Source organism: Micrasema longulum, unplaced genomic scaffold (assembly GCF_059751315.1).
Source record: "Micrasema longulum isolate JH-2025_06_02 unplaced genomic scaffold, ASM5975131v1 h1tg001670l, whole genome shotgun sequence".
Lineage (NCBI taxonomy): Eukaryota > Metazoa > Arthropoda > Insecta > Trichoptera > Brachycentridae > Micrasema > Micrasema longulum.
In genome coordinates this window covers 31,866-48,626 of record NW_028278849.1, presented here as the reverse complement: position 1 = coordinate 48,626, position 16,761 = coordinate 31,866, and the positions used below count along the sequence as shown (strand labels likewise).

The window sequence follows — 16,761 nt, the reverse complement described above, 5'->3', positions numbered from 1 at the left end:
AGAACTACATTTAATTTATTCTCGTCCACCACCTGATTTGCTGTTAATTAGACTTACATCATCATCTTCTGTCTTCTGTTGTTTGTGATCTGTTTTCAAAAATGACGAGCTGTACTGCTTCTTGGCTGGCCGAAAGCCGAAACTGGCTGAAACCGAAACTTCAGTCGGTTTCTAGAGGTTTCAGCTCTAATTGCACAAACATCAACAGTCATGTAAACATTTTTTTATGTTTAGACATAGGCAAAATGGTGAATGTTGGTATGTAATGTGGCTACTTAAATCAGCCAATGACAGGTCATAAGCCCTGTAAACGCCCAGACTTCTCTAAAATACTCCATCTCTGTTGTCACACGTTTTAATTTTTAGTTGTGGCTACACGCGCCAAAATTTCAAATGTAAAAGAAATGTATTTTGTACGGTTTTTTTTGTTTTTAGATTACGGAAACATTTTCATTCCTCGAGTAGTAAGGATCCGCAAAAATACGCTTCTTATGCACCTGTCTTCAGGCAGACAGCGGAGAATTCAGGACAAAGTTATTGGGACTCATGAGTCACGAACTCGTTATGTTTGGGTTTAGTATATTTCCCGAGTTAGTAACCTTAACTTCAGAAGTGCACAATCCGTTGTGATGTGAGAAAAAATGCCATTAAATTAGGAATCGCAAGAGACAACTGTAATTATACCGACATGGAACTTTTTCTTAATCTAGCGAGTCTTGCAAAACGGCTATTAAATGCAGATATAATCTGCATCTTTAAAATCTTAACGGTTTATTTGATGTCCCGACTATTCTCCAACAAATACCTCTTAATGTTCCTTCACGGAGACTCATAAATAATGAAATTCCGTTCCTCGGTCATCATAAGACTAATTATCGTTTCCAGGAACCTCTACCCAGAACGATTATACTTGTAAACGGAAATCAGGATGTGAATTATTTTGGCTGTAATTTAAATATCTATACTATTTAATAAAAAAATAAATAATAATATTGAAGAAACAAACTGGATCCCATAATGTTAGTCCATAATATTTATTTGTATTTGGTTTTCCTTTTATTGTTTCGTTTCTAGTTTTATGTTATATATGATTTTAATCAACAGTTTCCAAGGTTTTTTTTTCGGTGAGATATTCAAATCAGATATAAGAATAAGATTCATATGAATTACTTCACCCACCAAGCAATGCCTGCACCGACTAAATATTTTTTTATACTTCTTATTGCACCAGAAGAGGCAGATTGAAATCAACAAATGCTGGAGCTGGAGGAATGGCAATTTTCGTTTTGTCTGAGCCGCTCTGAATTTTAACTGCAGTGGAAACCACACTCATACGTTGTTTTAAGTCATGATATTAATTCTTCCTTAACCGCTTTTTCCTTCAACTTCTCCTTGTAAAATAAAATGGACTGCTTTGTAATTAACTTTTTTTATTGCATTTTGTGTTTGAATTTCTTTCCCCATGTGTCTTTATACATTTTGGTAACAGACTCTGTGTATTTTTTTATCAATATTCCTACAGAGATGAGGTAGAATTTTTTTCCAATTCAGGATTATCGATATTCGAGCGTTTACAGGGCTTATGACCTGTCATTGGCTGGGTTGAGTGGCCACTTTACGTTTTTTTACAACCTTCCCCATTCCGCTTATTAGCGAATATCGACACTGGTACCATTTTGATTCTTGTATATATCTTATTAAATGAGAAAGCATTCACTAGCGTGTTGGAGCACCATCTATGTATTGATATTGAAGTTAAGTATTTTTAATCTCTCTCTCTAATAAGACTCTGTGTATCCCGATATTTTGAGCCATCTCCTCTATGTAGCATGGGTTAGAGTCCAGCTTTCGATGCCGTAGAGAAGTACAACAAAGTAGCGGCATAACTTCGCCATTGTTACGAGAACCTCAGATTCATTCGTTAAAATTGACAAAATTTCTCATTACTATAAGGTTATGTTTATACTAAATTTTTTTATGATTTTTCAGACTATTTTATATACCTATGTTTATGTATTTAACTAAAAGTATCTCCTTTCTGTTAAATAGGCACTATCACGTTTTTGGTGGTGTTTTTCTGATAGTGCTTATTTAAATTTATGTTGAAATTTTATAAGTTTAGTTATGTGTTAATTATTACGAATACCATCAATTTTAAATTATTTCTGTATATGAGCATTATTTTCATGGTTATGTACATTTTGTTACCCTTTGTCTTTCCTGTTTTGTGCGTATTATAATTTGCAAGAGCATGCAACTTGTCGTGGGCCGATTTATCATGTTTTGGTAAAAGGTCCTAATAAAAAAAAGATACTCCACCGCACAATTGATTCATAAACGCAGATTGACGTTGAAGTCTCTGTTACCAAGAAGGTCACACATATTGATAAAGGAGTTTTTTTCCATATCTATCCTAGTCGTGTAAGTAATGAAATAGAATCACCTTATACCTAATATTCTTCTCAACATTACTAGAATTGAAGTCCGAGAACGGCAGTAATATCCTATAATGAGTGTTTTGAGGGTGAGACGGAGAACCTGGCTTGGACACGTGCTGCGGATGCTTTAGGGATGCTTTGACCTAAGTTATATCTTTTTTACATCTGTGGGCTTTCGGAAAGCCCATCTATGACAATCTTTCGGCTTTATTCAGCAGAATTAAAAGACGCGGGAGTGCTGGCTAGCGATGGGGTTTCCTGGAGGCGTCTGGTGATGTCCGCATGCTCTACCTAGGAATGGATGTGAAAAATAAGAAAATAAGAATCGGGAGTGATTTCACTGACCATTGCAGCTACCATCCTATTTTTATGCGCTCTTTGATTTTATTTTAGAGCGTTATTCAGGTTCTTTTAGTAATTTAATGAGCTGATTTGTCTTACGTGTATTTGCCAATAAAAAAATGAGTAATAGATGATTCGATCGCCTGATCACAATAATTGATAGTCGAATGCCACCCACGTTATGCACGTATGTTCGTCCCGCATTCTGACTAGTATGTCCCGCTCAGTTGTAGCGGACACAATAGCGCAGGTTGCATTCCTGGCGTGTGATAATTTGGAGAAGGTAACGGTGGTTTTCGGTGGCGGAAGTTAAGAGTTGCAACAGAATCCAAACAAGATTAACTGCTGCAAGTTTTTGCCGGACTCCCTTTTGAAAATACCTGTTTTGCTGTCGCCTAAGAATGGACAAGCCGGCCGCGAGGCTCAGACGGCCGATTGGAGTGGACGGTTCGAGAACCCGACATGTGACGAAATACAAAACCAAGACCTGGCTCCGATTAAAATAAGAAGTTAACAGAGTTATCTTCAATTGTGCATTAGGTAAGACCAATTTGTGTTTGCATTACACAATTCGGTTTTGTAAACATTTCGGCGAATTGATCATGTCCAATCAATTTAATCCCAGTCGGTAAAAAATCACGTCCCTCTTATCTCAATCCAATGAAGTGCATAGTATGTACTTCTGGATTACTTTCTTTCTACCATATGATTACAGGGAGATCCTTTGGGCAGCTTTTCTCGTTCAGCAACGAGCAAATTTTCCATGTATGGGGGCACTGCCAAGGAGACTTATGCCTTTATGGGCCTGCCACACACTCGAGGAGTGGCATGGGAAGGAGCGAGGAAAGGAGGCAGAGACGTAGTGTGGCAACATTACTAGTCATGCCGCACGTCATGATTCTTGTCGTGCCCACCGCTCCCTATTTTGTCAGTTTTTGAACGCGAGTCAAAGGACCAGCAATATGAGCGCGAGTGGTTGGCCACATAATCGCGCATCGATCGCGCACACAAGACGCACGAGTCATTTTTGATTGATGTATATTTCTTTGTATGACATTAATATAATTAGCTATACTAAAAATGCATAGCGCGCACGCTGCTACAGTTTATCAGCGTACTTCAAAGAGTTTTAATTAACTTACAATTAGAAAATAAAAATCAAAAACATTTAAGTTTGTAAGTGAAAATTCTTGATAGAAGTTCATTGTGATTTATTATAGAAATAAAATACGAGTGATCTTTCATATTTAGTAACCGGTTTCATCACTTTCGTGACATCTTCAAGACTGGTATCTTTATTAAGAAATTCAATGTATACATACCAAACAAAGGTAAGGCTAGAGAATTCAAAATTATATAAGAGGGAATTAAATTGAATTATTTTTGGCTTAAGGATCATTAACAAAGTGTTTAAGGTTGACTTATGAGTTGATAATGATATTTCTAATGAGTTTAAGTATTGTACATATGTATGTATTTTTTTAAATATCTTATAAAATATTATTCATGGATTGAAAATCTAATCTGTCATTTGTAAAAATCTTGTTTTTTTTTATTGCAATAAACTTCCAAAAAGAAATTGAACTAATTTTAAGAGATAGTGGGGTGTTTCGAAACGTGCTCTTTAATTCGAGCGGCACAGAACTGTAATGGAAAAATAGCATTCTCTCATTCTCCTCTTCGTTGGTTTTTTATTCCGTTGCATTGTTCGAATCATCGACCATAAATTGTGCGAAATTACGGTTAGTAGAAAAATTCAGGAAATCAATCCAAGACTTGAACAAAAGCATAAAGTTATTAACATTCTGCAAACGAGAAAAAATGGTCAAGAAATAAAATGGTATATTTACTTTCGAAACATAAACGAGAGACTATGCAGTATTAAAAAAATACAAAAAAACCACTTTGTTGTATTTTGTTTATGAAATAATACTAAATGTTGTACCCACGGTTAAACTGCATTTATAGTCATTACTCAAAACAGCTAAATTTAGACTTACGCCAGAGTACCTCTAGGAGTGCTATATCTCTACCAGACTTTTTTTAATAAATCTTATTCGACTCTAAGCACCAGTTGCGTCACAAAAAATAAAGTTTAAAAATATTAAATTCAAATAATTTTAGTCGAGTTAAACATAGTGTTTTAATTTAAAACATTTTGTCAACTCAACCTTTGTGGTGCTATAGCCAAAAGGGTGGTTTTATCTTCCTGTTTTCATACAACCCATTCCGTTGATTTTAATGATAACGCAACAATTATTGAAACTTAATAATTTTATGTGTAATTTCACCTTAGTCACACAAAATATTAATTTATTTAAAAACATAAAAAATACGAAGAACCACATTTAATTTATTCTTACCCACCACCTGATTTGCTGTTAATTAGACTTACATCATCATCATCTTCCGTTGTTTGTGATCTATCTTCCAAGATGACGAACTGCACTCCTTCTTGCGAGCCATCTTGAGATCCATTTGTGATGATGTCTTTATCGGCAGCTTCAGAAGTTTGCGACATATCAACTTCCGTGGCGGAGTTATCCAGATCAGAATGTTTTGCTCCATACTCTGTCATGTTTGTTTCATCGCGTATATCTTCCCTTTCACCTCTCAAATCATGTCGAATTTCCATATTATCTTCTCTGACGTCAATGTCTTGGTTTAAGTCGATTCCTTCTTCCCTGAGTTCAGTTCTAATTTCCATTTCGTCTGAGTCATCTTTCGAATAATTGGTGTTCGAAATATTCGATCGATGGTCCGAGTCATCAGAGTTTTGGCGAAGATCTAAAGAGTTTCGTTGACTGTTTTTAAGCATTTCTAGATTATTTCTCAGTAGATTAAAGCTGCTTTGTCTCAAATCTAAAGTGTCCATGTTTCCTAAGACTTGTTGCGTTCTCAGCATTTCCAAATGTTTCTGCATCAACGTTTGTCTCAAGTCTAAAGATTCATTAGTGTCCATTTCGTTTTCTTCGCTCTTCAGGAGTTCTATTTGTGCTTGGGTTTTAAGCAGGTCTAGATGCGCTTGCGTTGTTTTAAGTAGATCGGCGTGGATGTCCAGGCCATTTTGATGGAGTAGCTTTCTTCTTTTCGCTAATGGAGTTGACGAGTTGTGGTTGAGCATATCAGTTACGACCAGGTGGTCAGATGCTAACGAGTCAGGTGAGCTCGGTAGGTCATTCATTTTGACGATGTTAATTGCTACCATCTATGTTTTACGAGATAACATTCCATTTAGTAATTATCTTTTCATCTTTTGACATCCAAATGAAGAATAGTTGAATATTTAAACGAATCGATTTAATACACTCATGTTCCTTTAATATTATCCATAAAATTGATTATATTTCCGTAAAACAAATAATCAAAATGTTTCATTTGATTACAACGACCAATAGAAGTAAATAATTGTACCTACGTTCCTCATTTCATTCGAATAAATTTACACTTGTAACATTTTACATTATCTCGCGGATAAATAAAATTGTCTGTAATATATCATATTGCGAGCACAAAAAAGTTTATAGCATGTTTTTACAGTTAGGTTTTATTCTAAATTATAGTAATAAAGTTGTTAATGATCTCCGCATGAAGTTCAATTATACTATAAAATATAATAAGGAGATAAAGTTTATATAACACAATGAGTTTTTGATTGAAAATATTGTTTTCTAGGCACTTTATAATATATTTTATTTAGTATGCATGAATAATAAATAAATGTAATTTGTATTAGATTATCAAGAAAATACTTGTGACTGTGGAATTTTTGACTAGATAATTCAATTTAAATAATATTTACTGATCCGGGCACAACTTAAAAAATAAATAACAGTCGACAAAAACAGTTTTCATTTTGACAGGTCTAAACACATTTTCCCGCTTTTTCATCTGTCAAATGTCATAGGTACAATGTTGCCAACGGCACGACAGATCAACATAATTAGTTACTACACTCGACCAACTGCATACGTAGGCGACACGACGTCTTTCAAATTCGAAAAATAGAACGCGCGAAAACAAGCGAACCACGCGCGGCGTTAAAAATAAACAATAGACAAACGACATCAAAGATGGCGACGGTTTTTACGATTTGTTTTATTTTTAGGTTATTTGTTATTTCGTAGTGTCTCGCGGCTATCACATGGTTTCGTGGCGTGTAGCCGTTGAGTTGGCGGATCGACTCTTACTAACTGTCGCCTTGGGCTGTTGTCTGTAGAGGCCCGCGGCCGCGAGAGAGAGACGGGAAGTCTGGACCGAACTCCCCTCTCTCTTGCCCGGCCAAGAGGAATAGCATGCGGTCAAATCACAGCATCTCGGATGAATGAAGAGGCAATACTCGCCTCGGGTCTCATAGCCTTGTTTTAGATCAGAAGACAGAAGACGCATAGACGCCAAAAAACACACATGAGAAAAAATGCATAACGGAAACCTCGTTAATGCATTAAAAATTCTATACGTAATCTAACCAAAACTCATATAATGCATTAATAATTATACCGTAAAAGAAATGCAATTATACTCGTAGTATTTTATCATACAACTCGCAAGATATAAATCATTTAGCGTATTGATCCATCACGTCGTGAGTGTTTTAAACATTTTACTGCTATGCAAAAGTTATTTGCATAGAATAAATAATAGTCCAGAAACCGCATACGCGCATCAAACAGAAGGCGACTACACTACTCTTAAAGGAGTAATTTTACGTGTCAGCCCATTAGTTTCTTTGTAGACGTCGCTCAATACGCAACTCCCGATTTGAATTCAACTGTGCCGTGTTGTGTCGTTTTAAACTGTAGAAATACTGCTGGGATCTTAAAGAAACAGGATGGGATCACTTTTCATGTGTAGGTAGCAAATTGATGTGTAAATAGCAAATACATTACTTAAAATTTTATCTGTTTAGTTTTTTATTGCTTTCTTTTTAGCACGAACACTTTACATATTTACTATTATGCTCAATGTCTGTATTTGTAAATTTATTGATAATTTTAAGTTGCCGGAATTTCACTCGTCCATGCATTTTGTAGCTGCAAGACGATTAGTAATCTAGCTTCAATAGGTAAATGTTATCAACGATGAAATATCCAAATTTAGTAAATGAGGTTTAGAATTCCAACCGTCCATGCGCTCAGTAGCTGCAAGACTTGTTGTTATCTAACTTCTCTTTTTATATATTCGTTTTTTTTTTTTAAATATCACTAAATCTCTAAACTTTATTGTCAAATAAAAAAATGTAAATAGGGGCTAGATTTCTTATTGTCTAAGCGCTCTGTAGCTGCAAGACGTGGTGGGATATTTATTTATTGTACAGCGCCCTTGGGGTGATTTTCACAAAAACGGCGCTATATAAATTATCCGAGTATAAATTAAAAAAATAATTATTTTTCCATCTGTCAGATTGTCAAAGAAAACAAAATGAAAATTTCGTATGTGTTGCCAGGGTAGTCATTTTTTTTACGCTACTTTGCCCATCTAATGAGCGAACTAATAAAAATTGGACCTCTCTAATTAAACAACGCCGTGGTGGTCAAATGACCGACATTATCCTTAAAACATCAAATATAATTTTTCACGACATGAAAATATCAATTTTATGTAAAATAAAATTTGTTTTATTTTTTAAGTTCAAAGTTCATTCCTTAAATAACTCTTTTAAAATGATCCTTTACTTATCTACTCTGTTGAGTCAATCGATGTTTCCGCGTGTACAATAAAATTCTAGAGAAATTAGCAAATTGCTTTTTTAAAATATAATTAGCTTACATTTGTGTGATGATTTTATTTTTCGCGATCTGGCAACATTGCGCGGTGACTTCACACATGCGCGCGGCGAAAGTGGGACAAATGGGGGGGTTTTTCGGACACAGTCCGATCTATTCAAATATGATATTACGCTCTTCTGGACTATTCTTAATTCTATGGTTATGTGGTACAATTCCCAAAATAGGAGAGTAAAAATACAAATTTAAAGAGGTTTCTGCCGTTTACTAGATCATTCTGCTTTTATTTTCATAGAATATTTTAAAGATTGGCTGTAGGTAATTTATTTAGTTTAAAAAAATTATATTGCAAAACAATCTATTGCATTTTTTGTAATTGATTTCTTTTAATTTTATTTAATTTATTAGTTTAAAATTATACATGTGTTTATAAATTTCCGAAATTATTACGGCGTGTCCGGGTTAAGCCATAATATTTAACAAGAAAAAAAATATGTAAGCTTTAAATAAATGATAATTACATCATCATTCCCTTTCCGTACATGATGAGCATAAGGCACTGCATTGGTACACCAATCGCTGCGATTTTTGAACATTTCTGTTACTTGAAGATTCTAGTGTAAATACACCATTTAAAGTAAATCTCTTTCACGATAGGAAAACGCGCTGACAACTACACCACGAGGCCGACATTAAAATATTGTAATAACTACATGTAATACAATATTGGTATAAAGAATAACAACCCAAAAAAGGAATAATATAAAAATGAATCAAACATAAATTATAAATATTTAGTAACATATATGATCCAATACGCAAAATAATATAATCATTGAAATTAATAGAAAATAATACCTGCCCGTTATAAAAATATTAATTGACATTTGGTTTATGAAGTGTAAATTTGTTGAGGTGTGCCATAATTTCCCAGTAAAACAATTTTAAGATTGCGATATTTCAGTGAGCTTTATAAAATCAATGCCGACTTTTTTGGGTCGTGTACCTGTAATACTATTTAAATTATAAAAAAATTGTCTTGATTTAATACAGAAATATTTTAAATTGTAAAATGAGTCACTTGAATAACTACTAGAAATAGAAAACCTTGAAATAATAAAAAAATATATTTATTAATTTTTGTAATGTTATTATAAGTTTACATTAGTTCTAAATATGTTATGAACTAACTTAATAAATCCTAAATAAAATAATATTTGTATTTAAACTGGTCAAAAATAGAAGTAGAAAAACTATAATTATCTGAAAAAAAGCAAAATGTTATATGTAGAAAGAATAATATAGATATATTTATAGTAAAATGGGTGGATATGGTACCGATTAATTTTTAATAGCGCTTATGAAAATTAACTATTTTTGTTTAATAAAGTGCGTTTTTAAATTATAAACCACAATACATATATAATCAAAAATTAAATGATAAATATATTATAGGAAACTTATCCATCAAAACAGAAAAGTGCCATAGCGCTATATAAAATATTTATTTATTTATTTTACAGAAACAAACAGTCGACAATAATATAATAACATAAAAAAATACGGTTTAAAGACAGACCAGCAAAGTTTCTGAATAAAAATCATACATATTAAATTGTAGTACAACAAAAGGGTGTGTATTTGTATGAGAGTAAGTGTAGAAGTGTGTTTGTGTGTATTTGTGTGGCAGTGAGTTTTCAGGTGTGTGCAAGCATAAGCATCATTAAATAACAAGTGGGAGCGTATCGCAGCCAAAAAGAATGAGTCTTTAATTATTTAAGGGGTATGTTAAATATATCAAGAGATAAAAAAAAAGTATTATGTGGCACCTAAATATATAATTGGACCAATAAAACCCAATACAAAGGTATTAAATGTTTTTAATCATAAATAACACATACACAAAAAAATAATCAGTAGTAAAAAAGCAGAAAAGAGTATTGTAATTCTCGCTAAGTTTCTTCTAAGCATGACGTAATACGCAATAGGCAATGAACAAATTTAATTGTGAATATATAATGTTGATAATAAATAGGTACGCGTCCTCAGGAGAAAGAACATTGATCTTTTTATGCCACGAACAAATGCGGATGCTGTTCTGGCATTGTTTGACATTTGCAGAATGTGTGAGTACCTACATAGGTAGCACACAGGCAGGTACCCGAACCATTATGTATTATAAGCTCTTAAGATGCGTACACCTTGCTGTGAATCCAGAGGTGCATAATAGTGGAAAAGGGGCTTAACGTGTCTTATTCATCAAAATTAAACATATTTTTAAAATTCACAATTTATCAATTGTGAGTATTTATTTTATTTATTAGTTTACTTATTTATTTACGTTTCCATGAACTTTTTACATATTTACAATAAAACCAGTGAAAAAATAATACAGCAAAAAATACGAGTAGCATAAAAAAATAAAAAAAAATATTACATCTGTAACAAATATAAATATTTACCAATATAAAAGAAAGGTAAATTGGAGAAAATAGCAGTTTTAAAAAAGAGGAAGAGATGAACTGCATTTTGTCATAGAGTTTGGGATACGTTATTTTTGTATTTTTTTGTAATTTGTATGTATTTGTATGAATAAATAAAATTTAAAAAAAAAATGTTGCTACAGTATCTCTTTTTAAATCACGTCTGAAAAACGTCTCTTTTCCCTTTCTTAATCTCTCCTCCTTTCCTCTTCATTCCTTTCTCCCATTGAGTAATAGTATTGATTTAAGGTAATTTATATACAAATACAGTTATTTATATTTTTGTAAATCTTTCTTTTTTAATTATTATTTTCTACTAAAAATATTTTGCAATTTGAAATATAAAAATTAAACTTTTATTATATTGTTCGGTTGGAAGAAATTGCCATTTGGCAATAAGCCTGTCAATGTACAATTTTCATTGTGTACAAAAAGATAAATATATAAAAAAAAAAATTTAACCCCTAGGGAATTTTTGTTAATTCATAAATTTCATAAAAGTACATGTTTTTGTAAAATTCTAAACATATTTACTTTTGCACATCTAGTAAATATTATCACTGTAACTCTCCAAAAAAAAAAACTAACTCTTGTGTTTGGAGAGTGACTTACACTGTTTCAGTTGTTTATTTATAAGAGTTTATATAATTTTAAATACGAGTACATGAAAAAGAAAAATAAAAACATAAGATATATAAAGAAAAAACATAAAAAATAATACATTCATACTAATTAAAATTAAATGTTATTTTACACGAGTTCAAAAAATTTCTTCAGATTAACTTTAAATTTATTTATTGATATATTATTTTTAATAGTTTTTAGTTCATTAGGAAGATTATTATAAAATAAAAATATTACATAGCGAAAAGGGGGCAATAATGAAATATTATTGTATTGAATACGCCAAGGTAAATTTATTTGCTAATTAATGTAAACGAGAAATCTGTGTCGGACATAGTCAATATCTACAAAATATAAAGTTGAAAGTAATAAATGTTTATTTTTTAATGGTTTACGACCTATTCATCTCTGCCCACTGATACTGGATAGTACCTGTTCTTTTATGAGAATCTAACAATAAGTTTTCAATCTCAAAATCCATTATTCATTTGTTGAATTTGAATAAAATTCAGAAATTCACATTTAAGTGTAAATTGGGAGAAAGACGAATAGATAGAAAAGTACTTTGTGTTTTTTTTATGTCTTTAGTGATCTGGCCATAGAGTGAGAAATAGTCCAGAAGGTGCGTAGAATCATATTTGAATACATCGGACTGTGTCCAATAATTCCCCCACTATGCCTTTCTTTCGCCGCGCGCATTCGTGAGGTCGCAGCGTAATGTTGCTTGATGGTTAAAAAAAAATCATAACACAAATATAAGGTTAAAAAAAAGCAATCTCTTAATTTCTCTAAAATTGTATTGTGCACGCGGAAATATTGATTGACACAACAGAGTAGATAAGTAAAGGGTCATTTAATAGGAGTAATTGAATTAATGAACTTCAAACTTAAAATATAAGACAAATTTTATTTTACATAAAACGGATATTTTTATATCTTGTTGAATAATATTTGATGTTTTGAAGATACTGTCAGTCAAATGTCTACCACATAGTTGTTTAATCCGAGATCCAATTTTCATAAGTTATCTCATAAGATGAGCAAAGTAGGGTAAAAAAAAATTACTACCCTGGCAACACTAACGAAATTTCCATTTTGTTTCTTCGACAGTCTGACAGATGAAAAAATAATATTTTTAATTGAATCGGCATTCACTTCGTAACACTTCATTATAAATTATTATGAAAATAAAACTTTGTTATCAGTGTAACATAATTTTATAATTTTACAAGAGCACAACTATAGTTTCGGGAGAGCAATCCTCCCATCGACGGGTGATATAAAACTAATATAATAGACACAGAATATTGTTCACAATGTCATAGAATCTAAACAAAAAATAAACAAATTAATCAGTAAAACTTAGAGGGGGGTTTTTTTTAACATACTACTTTGAACGACGTCACTGATTCATATGCATCAATCAATGATGAGAGAGTTGTGGAAGATTTTGTCAACGAACCAATCGGCAGAACTAACCGAGAAGAAGCGGAAGAGACGTCACACGCGGATTAATTTTAGAAATACAAAACTTAAAAAAATAAACAAAGCAGTGATAATACGACATAAATTTTTCAATTTATCTTAATTTAATAGTCTATTTAATTTTTTTTTTTTAAACCACTAAATTTCCTCATTCTTCCACCTGTTGATTTTGATCTTTGTTGATGCAGGTGTGATTCATCTGCCTAAGTTATTTCACCTACATATTTATTTGACACTTTATGTACACATACAATATATATGTATATATATAAAGGCGGGCATATTGCCTTAAGGCAATTTCTTCCTACCTACCCAAACCGTTCAGTTTGAGAAAATTAAAAATCCATGGACATTACAACTTTATACAAAAATTAAATACAAAGATTAACAAAATAAAAATATATTTGAAAAAAACTATGAAGAGAGGAAAGGGGATGGGGAGGAAAGAAGAAGGACAAAGGAACAATTTACATATTTAGATAGTGACATTACAATTTTGATTTAAATGTAAATAAAGAAGGGGCGTCTCTAACATTAGTGGGTAGATTATTCCACAATCGAGCGGCTACTACTGTGAAAGAGGAGGCAAGAAAATTAGAGCGATGACAGGGTATTAAAAGGGTTCTCTCGTTACTAGAACGAAGAGATAGTCCGTTTTGTGAAAGAGGTTGTATGAGCTCTCTCAGATAAAAAGGCGAAGTGGGATTATTCAAAATATTGTGAAAAATACATACTAGGCAACGCCTGAAAAAAAAAAAAACTTCTCCATATAAATAATTGTGAATTGGTATACCAGCATAATGGTAAGATGATCAGTCTTGCTTCAGGTTGCTGTCCAGGGACTATGAAATAAATACTCGATGTCAAACATGTAAGAAATCGAACCCGAGACTTCAAGCATGGTAGGTAAACGCGATGACTATAAGATTACGAGGCGGAAAAATTGAAAGGATAATAAAATAAAATGTTTGAATAATAATTAAACTGCACAAAAAAAGCTATTTGAATTATGACGCAAAAATGGTGCCAAATAAATTTAATTCCTTACGATCACCAGACTCATCCCAGAGAATCCTGCGAACTATTGAAAAGGGATTGTTCAGGTGTTTAATTGATTTAAGTTTTTTTTAACAGCCAGCTCGCTTTTCGATGAGTCTCCTCCTAACTTGTTTTGTTATTTATTTGAATCGGATCTTTCGATAACCAGTTATAAGTCTCACACGTGTTGTGTATTTTAAAGATGAGAGTGTGTGTGTATACGTGTGTATATGCGTGTTTGTATTTATGTTTCGATGGGCTGTTAACAGTTATTCTGAATACCTCTTATATTTTGTGGCTACTTTATTATTTCGCGAAGCTTTATTCCTTCAGAACCGTTGTTCCTTGAAATAAAAGGTAACTTAATGCGTGCTTATTCTGAAGTCCGTGAAAATAGCATTTGTTACCTTTTTAGTGTCTTTACATTTTTAGTCTGCCTGATTGTTTTTAGTCTGAGGTGCTCAAAATCGCAGTTACAAATGGTGATTTCATTGACAGGTAAGCTATAAAAAAAACATATATTTGTACCTACATAGAAGGGTCATAATATAATGTAAGTAATATATATTATAAATTGATATTTTTCTGTGGTTCTGTGTGATACAACAACTCTCATCCATGAAATTAACTCAAACTATGTAACTTCGTGATATATTATATTATATAGATATATTATCCATTACTTAAATATATAATTCATTAAAAAATAAATAAAAAATACCACCATGAATGCAGTCGATATTAGGTATTCCATTGAAATGTCAATTGGCCGAATTGTTCTAGTAATCAATAGTGCTAAAAATGGCCGCGTGGAGCGCCATATGTCCTGCAATATGACGCATGAAAGTAATAATGGTCTTATGTCAAAAGTACCATCTCAAAGAAAAAGAGTCCTGAAGAAACAATGTTTGAAATACTGTTTGTGTAATCTGAAAGTTTATTCCAGGAGAAAAAACCCGCAGTGGGGTTAAGATATTCAAAATATAGTATACTTATTTGAATGAAAAAATAAGCTGGAATAATCGGCTAGTTTCTTGGCCCACCGCGAGCGTTGGGCCCGCTTTATTAAAATTTATGTTTATATTAAGATATAAACACAAACGGTGGAAATGATTTTAAATAAATGTTAATTATTTATTTGTTTTTCTGTAAATAAAGTTACAATAAAATATTATTACGGTTAGTCAAATATAATATTAAGCTGCGCATATTCGCTTGTATACATGGTTCGCCTCTGCGATATCGTCAGCATTTATCAATCCGCTCCGTGTGGAGAAGAGGGCTCTGCATTGGGCCGCTGAATTTAATGTATCTTGATCAGCTAAAGGTGATTAGTTATTGGCCTTGCGACATTATTATGCTATCAATATTTGATGTCAAACTTTCCAGGGCCCCGATAACAATAGTAATTTAACAGTCAACTGTCTATACCGATAGTAAAATTTAATTTTCTGTATGAAATGGAATTGAAGATACGATCTTGCATTTTTTCTGTGGTTTGTATTGTATATTGAATTAAAACGAATAACGTAAAAAAAAAACAATTCAGCAAACAAATGAATTCAAAATAACCCCTAGAATTGTATAAGTTGTACCTACACAGATTTCGATGTTTGCACTTTTATTTTACACCAAAAACATCAACGCATAGTTAGACAACAAACCCGAAATATCCACAACAGTAAATATTTTAACGAACACGAGTAGGTCCCAGACATATTTTATCAATAATAATAATAATAATATTTGGCTGATTTATACAGCGCCATTTTTGTAAAACACCACCTCAAGGGCGCTTTACAATTGTACACCTAAACTTACATTCTAACTAAACTAAAGAGATATATTATATTTCCAGATGTAAAATTGAGGGTATGATAGTCCAAAGAAGTGGGATTTTAGTTGGGATCTGAACTGACTGGGGCTTTCGATGATTCGTAAGTTTGAAGGCAATTGGTTCCAGGCAGAGGGGCCAGCGGCGGCAAAAGCACGATCTCCAAATCTAGTGTTAGGGGAGCGCCGGATTTCAACAAGTTTTCCTCTTCCCGAATCAAATGCTGACCTAAGAGTAGATTTTCTTTGACATGTATTTTCCCTAATACAAAGGTCCTATAAGTATTTTGGAGCCATTTCATGAAGGGATTTGAATACTGTCCAGAAAGCTTGTATTTTATTCTCTCTGGGCTTTTTAACCAGTGAAAATCTCGAAGATGTTGTGCGATGTGAGAATATTTTTTTACTCCCGTAATAAGCCTTGCTGCTGCATTGAAAACAGATTATATTTCATTAATTATATTATATTATATTTCAACACAAGGAATTATGAGAAAAGGAAGTGTGGAAGTTAAGGTACTTACAGGGTTTGTGATCTTGCATTCCGAGATTTTTTGTTGAATAAGAAAAAAAAAGTTTTTTTTGTACAATATAATTTATTTTTAAAGTACTTTAAGATTTTTCTAGTGTTGTGGGTGTTTTCAGCAAATTGATAAATGCCGTTTTTGTGATCGACACTGTTGTCAGAAGGTTATTGTTCCAGTTTTTTGTATAAAAGCGGTCTGGCTGTTTTCAGCAGAACATAGAATTGACCTCACTGCACACGATAACACCGATAACTAATTTTTTCAA

The 16,761-nt window shown here is 32.5% G+C and overlaps 1 protein-coding gene across 2 annotated transcripts in view; it reads right to left on the bottom strand.

Moving 5' to 3' along the window:
• Nucleotides 1-16,761, bottom strand: part of TfAP-2 (transcription factor AP-2) — a 166,398-nt gene that overhangs the window by 133,023 nt on the left and 16,614 nt on the right. The window contains exon 1 of one of the 2 annotated variants that reach the window (XM_088237214.1): nucleotides 5,176-6,965. The exons of the other annotated variant lie outside the window; for it this stretch is intronic. Within the exon in view, the coding sequence (XP_088093340.1) occupies nucleotides 5,176-5,988 (813 nt within the window). The 5' untranslated portion in view covers nucleotides 5,989-6,965. Of the gene's footprint in view, nucleotides 1-5,175; nucleotides 6,966-16,761 lie in introns of those variants that run through there. 2 annotated transcript variants of the gene reach the window in all.